This window comes from Acomys russatus, chromosome 6, assembly GCF_903995435.1.
Source record: "Acomys russatus chromosome 6, mAcoRus1.1, whole genome shotgun sequence".
Taxonomy (NCBI): Eukaryota; Metazoa; Chordata; class Mammalia; order Rodentia; family Muridae; genus Acomys; species Acomys russatus.
Genome location: NC_067142.1, coordinates 85,848,719 through 85,859,616, shown reverse-complemented (window position 1 = coordinate 85,859,616; position 10,898 = coordinate 85,848,719). Strand labels below are relative to the sequence as shown.

The following is a 10,898-nucleotide window of genomic DNA, read 5'->3' as shown; positions in this document are numbered from 1 at the left end:
ACTTTTTGCTATTTCCTCATTTATGGAAGAATTAAGAAACCTGCCGGGCATAAATATATATATATATATATATTTTTTTTTTAACCCCAACTTTGGGATGTTCTCTTTTTGCAGAGCACACAGAAGTATTCAGGAAGAATCGTATCTGGGATTCATATTAAAGTATGCCACATTTTTGAGGTGAGATATTAAAGCATGAAATATTAATAACCAGTAAAGCTTCCTTTTCGTTCTAGTACTTGAAAGTTTTCACAACAAGTAAAAAGCACCACACACACACACACCAAAAAACAAAAAAAACAACAACAAAAAAAACCCAGAAACAAAATGCAGCCATCAGGTGGTGCAGCTCCAGCCCCAGCTCAGGAGGTAGAGGGTCCATCTTTGTCCTGAGCTCTCCCCTCCAGCCTCTCATCAGACATTTTCACTTGTTGTCCCTGAATTTTTAAAGTAGAAATGGCAGCAAGTGCTGTTAGTCCCTTCAACAGCCTGGGTGCAGGGATGGGCTGTGGGACCCTCTGAGGCTTTAGTCACAGTTGTGAAGGGACAAAGCAGGACAATACTGAGGAGGCTGGCAGGGACAGCAACCTCGGCTTTCCCTTTTGTTTGAGGAGAGCAGAGACCTGAATGGAACCATAACACAGCAAAGTTTGGCATCTGAGTAAAGGGCTCTGTATCTTCCAGTAAAGGATGCGTTTAAGGTGTTTTTATTTAGAAGAGATTATGCTAATGAGCAATCAGCTCCTTCATCCTGACAGCGGAGGGTAAGAGGGATGTGCCAGCCTGTAGTCTGCAGATTCCAGGCAAGTACCAAAACCAGATCACTTAAAAGGAACACCTGGTCCATAGCCTCAGCGCTCAGGAGGCTGGAGCAGGAGAAACACTTGACAAGCAAGCCTTGGTGAGAGCCTGTCTTGAAGAGGAGGGAGGGAGGGAGGGAGAGCAGAGGAGAAAAGAGGCAAGGCCTTCCCACTGAGCAGGGACTGCATGCTTACTAGGTTGTTTTCCTCCCCTGGCGTTTTTTATAAGGTTCACTTGTGTTTTCTGGGCACACACTGAGTGCTTGAGACAGACACTTTGCTCACCCTCTCCCCTGCACCCTATTTCTGCTCTAGAGTGTGAGGGGGTGGGGGGGTAGGGGGTGGGGGTGGGGTCGTAGGCAGCTGGCCTCTTCCACTCATGCACCATCGGTCGGAGCATGAGCTGCAGGAAACTACTTGGGACGGTTCACCCACCCGGGCAGTGGAGGGGAAAGCTGGGGAGCAGGTGTGGACAGGATCAGAGGCCTCGGCTCAGGCAGCAGGTCTGGAGGGTTCTGAGCCCTGACTCTGGACTGGCCACACTCCACATGATGACACTGTGGGGTGGGAGTTGCAGTCATCCTGTCTACCCACCCCTAGCCTTGGCCCCACCCTGACCCACTCGATAGTAAGGAACAGGAAAGACCACAGCGCGTGGAGATGCACTCATTGGTCCTGTCTCATCATAACCCAGTATTCAAGGACTCAGAGGCAGGGACAGTCTCACACTGGAGGGATCAGGGTTAAGGCAAAAGCAGGGAGACCCGTGCGAGACTCATTTTTCACTCACTAGCAGGACAGTGGGTTGAACAGTCTCTGATGTCCAGACCAGCTGTGGTGGGCCCCGAGGATACGGCTCCCTCGCAGTGAGTGTCATCTGGTCACCAGCAAAGGTGCCCTGAATGGATAGGGTGAGTGGGACATTCCGGAAGTTGGGGTGAGAATGCAGGCCTTGCCCAAAAGGCAGACACTTCCTTATTCCAGACAGTGGTAGGAGGTAGGGAGGAACCCGCTCCAACACCAGGCCTTTAGTCTACAGCAGGCTGGGAAGTGGAGACCTTGTTGAGGAGGAACTAGGCTCAAGTCCTGACTTCACCCTGCAGCCAAGCAGGTGTGCTTTCTGGGGTAGGTGGCTCGGTGGTCTAGCAGAGCTACTTGGTAGGTGGGGAGGCTCCAGCACCGGGACCTGGTCACCGGCCTGTCATTCCCTCCTGCAGGTCACGCCCAGGGCGGTCAGTCGGCCTGGGGCGCCCTGAACTCTGGCATGCTCCAGGTGCGCGGCGGGGGTGGCGCATCGCGCTCCACGTCCTCCGAGATGGTCCGGATGTCACTGGCGAAGGGCGCAATGCGTGCGCGGGTCTTGAAGGAGGACAGGCTGCCTCGGGGCCTCAGGCTCCACTGACGCGTCAGTCTATGGGATTCCTCCTCCTGCTTCGTCTTCTCCAGGGCCTCTTGCAGCACGGAGCGGAAGAGCCGTGCCACCTCCTGCACCTCTGGCTCTCGTTCGGCCAGCAGCTGTCGGAACCTGCAGGGGGAGGGACATGACGTAATGGGCTGAGCACCCCTTTGCCAGAACACCCCGCCTTGCTCTTGTCAGTCGTGAGCTCAAATCTCAGATTTGTTCACCAATGAGCCTCAATTTCCCAATCTGTAAAAGGCAACACCTGCCTTTTCACAAGGGACGCACTCATATGCAAGTAGCCTGACTAAGCTCTGTAAGCCATGGGCTGACAGTCCTCAGAGATGCGCACAGCAACCGCAGCCTGGCTGTCTGTTCGCCCCTCTGCCTCTTCCACCTGCCCAGGGATGGAGCTGAAATGCATGTCTGACTGTGTTACTGCGTGTAGTCATGGAGACCATCTCTCCCAGTTGCGTGTCTTTTCAGGGTGATGGACATGCTCTTGGTCCTGTGTGTCTCCCTAGCTGTTTCTTCTGTCTGGAACATTTCTCCCTAGAGCTCAGGTGTCATCCATGAGATCTCTGCCTTCCTCCATCCTCAACAGCAGTCGCAGTAAGGAGTCCCCTCACTGTGGGTTTGGCAGGCAGCTCAGGCTCCCTCTAGCACCAGCGTAGGAGTCTACGTCAGCTCCATCTTCTCTTCTGAAGTAAATAGTTTTAGGGGTCTCAGTCATATAAACTCAGAAAAATGGGAGAGCTCAGTCTAAAAGGAAGACAGCCAGCAATAAGACCACAAAAACCAGAGGGGGAAATAAGGGCAAAGTCTTCCTTTTGGGAATTTCAGAGAGCGCACACTGGGCACTGTTGAGGGGGATGGGAGGAGTCGGGTCAAAGCGTCTGGCTGTAGATTTGCCCTTTACAAAGGGAAAGGCCGGCAAGGGGTTCTTTTGGAATCATCCCTGGTTTTGGACTGACTCGGCCAATTCTGTGGGGACGGAGGTAGGCAGCCACAGCCTCAGGAAGGTGTTGTACCCAAGCTTTACCCACATGGTGCCCTGAGCTCTCACACACACTTGCTGAGCCATACTTGTTCCCTCTTCCTCATACACACACTCAGACCTCAGGCTGACCAGTGTCAAAGTTGACCGCAACAGAATAATTAAGACACCAGTTTTAGAGAGATTGCCTGGGAAAGTTCCTAAGGGAGGAATACTGCAGGATTGCTGTGAATTTGAGACCAGCCTAGGCTATGTAGTGAGTCCTAGGCTAGCCTGGGCTAAAAGAGAAAGAGGAAATGTAGCAGAAGTAGGAGACATTAAAGATAAACAGAGGACAAAGGAGCTGACAAGCTGGTCCATAACTACCCAGCAAGAACAGCACAGAATTTAGAGGCTTTGAGTCCCACCCACCACAGCTGAGCCCCACCCACCACAACCTGAGCCCCACCCACCACGGCTGAATTCCACCTATCACAGCCTGAGCCCCACCCACCACAGCCTGAGCCCCACCCATCACAGCTGAGCCCCACCCACCACAGCTGAGTCCCACCTATCACAGCCTGAGCCCCACCCACCACAGCCTGAGGTCCTCCAGGATCTGCTTCCTGCCCCAGATGAAGTCTCTCAACAGGTCCAATAGCCTTTTGAGTTCCTTTTCCTGCCTTATGCCCTCTATTATTAGAGGGCCCACTCATGCCTTCTGGCTCTGCTCCTAGTAGTCTTAGGCTTCTGCAACTTCAGTCTCCTTCTGTGGAGCCAGAAGGGTCTTAATTGGTTCCCAGCCCAATGCCACGTTACCTGAGGATGGCAGGCCCACAGTAGGATGGGTGGATCTTGGCACATACATCCTCCAGCTGCAGCCGCTCTCCGGGGCTGAGGTCATAGGTGGGCCTGGGCGTGCTGGCCAGCCAGCTGTAGTCCACACCAGTGCAGATCTTCCTGACAGCGCTGCGACGCTCCCTCTGTTGCCTCTCCACTTCTCTCAGCTGCCCCGCCAGTTCCATCATGAGCGTCTCCAGCACCATCTCGGCGGGGCTCCGGGCTGACAACCTGGGTGGAGCGTCATTCCACCGGAGCCATGGGATGAGGGACATGGTCCCCCTAGGTCCTTCTGAGACAGAGAAGTAGGTCTTCTCTATACACCTTGTCAGCTAAGGAAGAATCCAAGAGACCAAGAAGAAGAGAGGAGAGTTGGGTCCCCACTGAGAACATCTGCTCCCACCCCCACCCCTTACAGCCGTGTGGCCTCACATAGGTCACAACCACTGAGCGAAATTCTGAATTATGGAAAACAAAATAGGGCCATTTTAGGAGCAATTGTGAATTAGCTTGGTTCACGTAAGCCTTACACAGGTGTAGTGTATGTAACGATGGTGATAGTCCTGAAATCACTGTGATGATTGGACCCAGAGAACTTGTTTCCCAACCTCACCAATCCTAAACAAAGCAGGAAACAGGACATGCATAGCTAAGCACAACAATATCCCCACGACCTACGGGGGAAAGCACACACAACACAAACATAGAGACAGAGCAAACAACATACAACACACAGTACACATGTACAACACACCCACACCCATAATACTTAGAGCCTCTGCCAGCCAGCCCAACAAGAAAACACAGTATCAAATGCCTCCAGCGTAAGGATGTGTGGGTTGACATTTCCCTGATAAACCTCAACTCACCCACCATTCACAGTTCATCAATCCAGTAAGCATTCGCCAGGTTCAATGGAGGGACACAAACATGAAAGTATTTGGGCCCCTGCTCTCCATGAGACACAAGACACCATAACTGGAGAAGAGCTCAGTTATCTACAGGGGTGGGGGAGGGGAGGTGATGGTGAAGGGGTCCAAAGGAGGAGTTGTGCATGAGCAAGGTGAGAGTAAGGGCAGATGTCAGACACAGGGCTGAGAGAGCTGATGGCCTGGGTGGAAAGCCCAGCCTTAGTCCAAGGTGTACACAGGGCTGCCGAGCAAGGACAGCAGGTTAAAAAGCCAACTCTACATTGATCAGACTTCAACATGAGACCAGAAATCCAACAACTGTTAGCGGAGAAAGTAGGAAAACACTTCAGACATAGCTGTAGTGAAAGGTTTAGGTTCTTTAAACTTGATTGTATTGTGTGAATGTGTTTTTCCTATTTACATTTCATATGTATTTTAGGTGTGGGATATGGGGCTGCTTCAGATTGTCCACAGCAGATAACTATAATGTGTCTTGTGTTCTGGTAGGGATGCGATTTGTGCCAGCTGCAGGTAGTTCAATTCTGGGATCTCTCGAGGAGGTATAAATGGGGGATCCCTGAGAGGTCCTTGGGCGCTGCTGTTCCTCCTGTTGCTGCCCTCACTGCTGCTGGGGTGTCCTGCTGCTGGGGTGTCCTGCTGCTGTTTTCTGGATAACCTGATGACAAGACTGAACTTGCCCCAAGGGACTGCATCCCTATTCAGCAGAAAGTAGTCTATAGAGGTCTACACCCCCTCCCCCCCAACCTTCTTTCTCTCCTCCCTAGTATTGGGGGGGGGGGTTGGAATGGATAGGGTGGATAAGGGTTGGAAGGTAGAGGTATAAAATAGATTTAAAAACAACAAATGCACTAACACATAGCAAAGACTTTCTCAGCAGGATGCTAGTTACTCAGGAAATGAGGCCCACAATTGACAAAGGGAACCTGGAGAGATTTCAAAAACTCCTATACAGCAAAAGAGAGTTATCTGAGAGGAGAAACCTACAGAATAGGAGCAAGCCTTGGACTTGACAGCCTGACATGTGACATAAAATTAATATCTAGAATACACAAAGAATTCAAAAAACTAAGCAAAAAATTAAATAACAGACAATAAGAGGGCTGATGAAATGACTGAACAAAAGATGAGAGGGCCAGTGAACACAGGGAAGCGTTCAACCTCACTAGCCAGAGCTGGTCTCAGGAGCGGCCTCCCTGGCAGTGTTCGCCCTGAGACCTGAGCTGCCCAACAGAGGCAGATTTTTTCAGGGGCTAAGACTGTGTGGGTCTCCTGAGCCCCGTGAACCCTAAACTTCTGGGGTCCAGCTTGAGGGTCTCACTGGAGAGGAGAAGACAGTCTCAACTTTCCGCTCCCCACCCCCACACTCCTCCACACTGGCCCTGATCCATCAACAGCAAGATTTTGGTTGCAGCTATTTCTGTCCCTGGTGCCAGCTGCTTCCCCCAGGAGGCTTCAGGGCCAAGCCCGATTAAGTTCTTAAGGCTACAGGGTGGAGAGGGAGGGTGGAGGAAGGGACAGAGTCTGTAGACAGCTGCCAGCCAGGCAGACTCCAGACCAGCAAGGCTGTGTGTGACCTGCCCTGGGAGACTGTGGCTCCCAGTCTCCTCACTGCCCCCTCTGGAGGCTCTACTTCCCTCAGGAGCAGACCCCTGGCTGGCTTCCAGGCTCTCCTAACATTAGCTCAGTACTGGAGCCTGTGACATGATCTTGGTGACCTCAGAGCCCACTCCCCACTCAGCCTCAGATACAAGCCTGGGCTTGAGGACTGAAGTGAGCTGGAGTTAGGACACCTGTGGTGTAAAGTGGTGCTGGAGTATGGGAGAACATCTAGAGACCATGCTAGTTTGTGGATGTGGGCAGTGTTACACACCAACCATTCAGACAAGCCACATACATGTGTGTTTACATGCACACACACAAGCATGTAACTCCAGCATATAGCAAAAACAATTGTTTTATATGAGGTTTTTTTTTTTTTTTTTTTTTTTTTTTGGTGTTTTGTTGTACTTTTGTTTCAACTTCCCTGCATGTCAGCACGTATGGCTGTGGAATTCTCCACCAGCGGGCACAGGCCATGTGCTGGCCTGTCCCGAGATCTCAGCAGTCCTGGGGCCTGGTGTGAGGATCCCTCAAGGAAAGTGTGTTCTAGAATAGGTTTGGGGAAACATGTGATCCAAGCACTCTGGAGTCTGAGGTGGGGGTCTCTACAGAAAGCCACTGTGATGTTTCCACAGGAGACAGCGCTCCTGGGTGGAAGGCACCTCGGTGTGCCACCATCTGATAACCACACACTGCCTCACCCTCCCTGACCAGCCAGGCCTTATAGCCCTCTACTACACACAGGGTAGACACACTGAGCAGCACAGTCCCGAGTGTCCGTGAGGCACCAAAGAAGCCATGTCCTATGCAACGCCTGTGTCTGCCATCCCAGAACCTGGCTCACACTCTGGAAGCAAGTGCTACCTCTGCCTGTCAGGTGCCTGGGAGAATGGGCCAAATGCTGGCCCTGCCTGTGGTGAGCCAGAGTGAGAAGAGAAGAAATGAAAGCCAGTCAGGATGATACACCAAGGGACCCAAGACTGTGGAGACACCCAGTGCTGTGGTCTGTGAGAATCTTGGGGCTATGTCACTCCCATGTCAGGGAACCGGGGTAGGATGCTGCTGACAGCTCCCCGACCTCCCTGTTATCTCCCTGAGTCTCTCCTGGTAAGGAGCACAGCCTGACCCTCCCTTTAACCTTAGACATGCCTGGTGGACTGGTTCCCGACCCTCACCCCCATCCCTTTGGTGAATTGCTGTCTCAGATGAGGCATACTGAGGCTGGAGAGAGAATGCCAGGTGTACCTGACACATCTAGCCTACTGACCCTCGAGCTAGCAATATCAGAAAAGCCCAAACAAAAGCTTTATACATTAGAGGGCTGGTCCACCTGTGGCGGTCACTGGCCCTTAGTGCAGGGACTGTTCCTGGGGTCCTAGGAGAATCATGTTATGCACTTGGACAACTTTGTTAGCATTTTTTTTTTTTTACAATTTATTTATTATTATATATACAGTGTTCTGCCTGCATGTACACCTGCATGGCAGAAGAGGGCATCAGATCACATTATAGATGGTTGTGAGCCACCCTGTGGTTGCTGGGAATTGAACTTATGACCTCTGGATGAGCAGGTGGCACTCTTAGCCACTGAGCCATCTCTCCAGCCCTTTGTTAGCATCTTTAACTTAAAATGTAGCATCTGGAGAGATGGCTCTGCAGCTAAGAGCACTTGCTGCTCTTGCAGAGGACCAGCACCCACAAAATGGCTCACAATTCTGGGGTACCTGATACACCCTTCTAGTTCCCACCGGCACCAGCCATGCACATGGTGCAGGCATGTATGGCCACCATATAACGCTGGCGCATCCCTCCGTAACCTCTGTGACTTTCCCTCCAGCCAAGATGAAGAATATAGTCCTGACTCTTCAAAGTCACTATCTGTGGAGTGTTGTGCGCGCGCCGTTACTCGGACACACAGCATTTATTACCTATGTCGCTAGAGTTTATCATCTTACCTGCATAGGAAAGCACAGATATCACTGTGTCGTACGTTGTTTCTACGGATGTGTTGGTGGCTACATTTCTACAGAGCTGGTTTATGCTAATCCAACTCTGGTGATTTCACTTAGAAACACTTTTCAGAAAAAATGTGTTCTTGCTGACCCCCAAAGGTCTGGAGAACAGAAAGGAAAGCCTATCTATCTTGCCTCTGCTTCCCATGCCCCTTGGGGTGACCCCAACATGGCCCTGGCCCTTCCCAGGCCCTGTGATCTGGTGGCTGTGTAGGGAGAGCTGAACCCGGTTCCTTCCAAGAGAGTCTAATCAGTCATGGTGGTCCACACAAAAGCTGCCCCTGGAAGTCGCTCTCCTCTCACCTCCGCCTCTCCCCTGCACTACACTGTCACCTCTGTGCACACTCTGAGCCCCTCCTCTGGCCTATTTCTGGACATCCCTCAGGACAGTTTCACCTTAGAAACGCTCCAAGCCTGAATCCCTAAGGAAAGAGGACTCAGGTTCCGGCACTACACTCACTAGTCCTACACAGTGAGGGGGATGCTGTCCTTGATCCAAGAACCCCAGTTTATTGGTCCAGAGGGAGCCACACCCAGGGCAGCAGCTGCGGCTCTCCCATTGTATAGCTGGGCTCCCCACAGCATCTGCAGGCCAGGAAGGGCTCTGTTCCTGGCGACCCTAGGGCATAGGTTACCTCTCAGCACAGGCTGTGTCAGCTGAGGCTAGACCCTGGGTCCTGGCAGAGGCCCAGAGAGCACATGTGACCGCTCCCCTCTCTGACTAATTCTCTTCCTGGCTCTGTTTTTCTCTTGTTTCTTTTTGCCAATAGAAAAAATTTACCTATAATCCACCAAGCCAGGTGTAAACTGGCCTGGCCTGTGGGTATTTCACCTACCTGGCAAAGACCTGCTTATCCCTAAAACCAGCTCTTAAGAGTCAACTTCTACCTATAGCCTGACCCCATTGCTCCCCATTGAGATCTCAACCTCTGTAATGGTGGGTGCATGGATGCATGGGCTTCTCTGTGTGTGTGCATGGCTGGGTGGATGGGTAGACGAATGAGAGTGAGTGGGTGAGTGAGTGGGTGAGTGGATGGATGGATATATCGGTGAGTGGGCGGGTAGGTGGGTGGGTGGGTAAATCAATACGTGGGGCAATGGATGGATGGATACGTGTGTGGATAGATGGGTCCATAGATGGATGGGGGGCAGATGGGTGGGTGGATGGGTGGGTAAAGGATAGGTGGATGGACGGGTGGGTAAAGGATAGGTGGATGGACGGGTGGGTGAATTGATGGGTCTCGGTTGGTTTTCTTCGTACAGAGGCTGAGGTGCAAATACTCAGGTCTGACTATAGTAGACAATCTCCAAGAAGCTCTCCCTTCCCTCAGTGTCATAAGGAGACCATCTCCATTGACCCCCTCTACACCTCCACACAGGTTCCCTCCCTGGTGTCTGACTAGACCTCATAGGCTTCCCTGTGGAGGGGACCACACCCTTCACGGTCTCTGCTGGATGCCTAGACCAGACTCTGCACCATAGAGGTGCTAACATTGCATTTCTCAGGTGGATGATACCTCTGATTTGAGATTTGCTTTCACCGCCACCCCCCACCTTCCCCGACCCCCGTGTCCTCTGCATGGCATGAGGGAGACCACCGAGGCTGGTTTCTTTCAGAAGCTTGCTCAGTCCACAGTGGATAATAGCTGAGGCTTCCTACAAGTTTATGAAGAAAAAAACCAGTCTGGGCCACCCAGGATCCTGCCCGAGTCCAGTCATCTTTGGTTGGCGAGGTCTGAAGGGACCCCCTCTGCCGTGGCCACCTGGGTCCTGGAGCCAGCCTGCTTCCTGGTTTCTAGATGGCCAGAGAGCCTCCCCTCCAAGCTCAAAGCCAAGTGTGGCTGGTTGCTAAAGAGCTAGCTATTAACGGGGAGGGCATGAAGCTGCCAATTCTGGGGAGACCCCCTCTTACCTGAGGTCCACCTCCTTCAGGGCAACGTCACTGTCACTGTGAGAGTCCTGCTTTCTGCTTCCCAGTCTGAGAGAAGAGCGCTTTGATCTTTTCTAGGGAAAGTAGCATGTTGAGCGGCTACAAACCAGCAGAGGCAGAAGGGTGAGCTCCATCCACAGCCTCCCTCAGCCTCAGTCCACTCAGGGCACCTCCTGCGCCTCCTGTGCTTCCTCTCTGAGAAGTTTTACTGGAGGCACCAACTGGAGGAGGGACGCAGCTGGGCTGGTGTTTGTATTTGTGGAGTGTGCATGTGTCCCTAGAGCCACAGCTCCCTGCAGAACCTGGAGGCAGGCCAGCCTCGGTTGCCATGGAGACCCACCTAAGCCTCTTGGCCCTCAGCAGTATTAGCTGATGAGGGAGGGCTGACCTGACACAGATGCCAAGGCGAT

The 10,898-nt window shown here is 52.2% G+C and overlaps 1 protein-coding gene across 1 annotated transcript; it reads right to left on the bottom strand.

The window, feature by feature from the left end:
* Positions 1-1,238: 1,238 nt before the first annotated feature.
* Positions 1,239-10,644, bottom strand: Rd3 (RD3 regulator of GUCY2D). Its single transcript, XM_051148285.1, has 3 exons — positions 10,471-10,644; positions 3,995-4,347; positions 1,239-2,325 (listed from the first exon to the last, which is right to left on the bottom strand). The coding sequence occupies exons 2-3, from the start codon at positions 4,288-4,290 to the stop codon at positions 2,034-2,036; spliced, it is 588 nt and encodes a 195-aa protein (XP_051004242.1). The 5' UTR covers positions 4,291-4,347; positions 10,471-10,644; the 3' UTR covers positions 1,239-2,033.
* Positions 10,645-10,898: the final 254 nt, after the last annotated feature.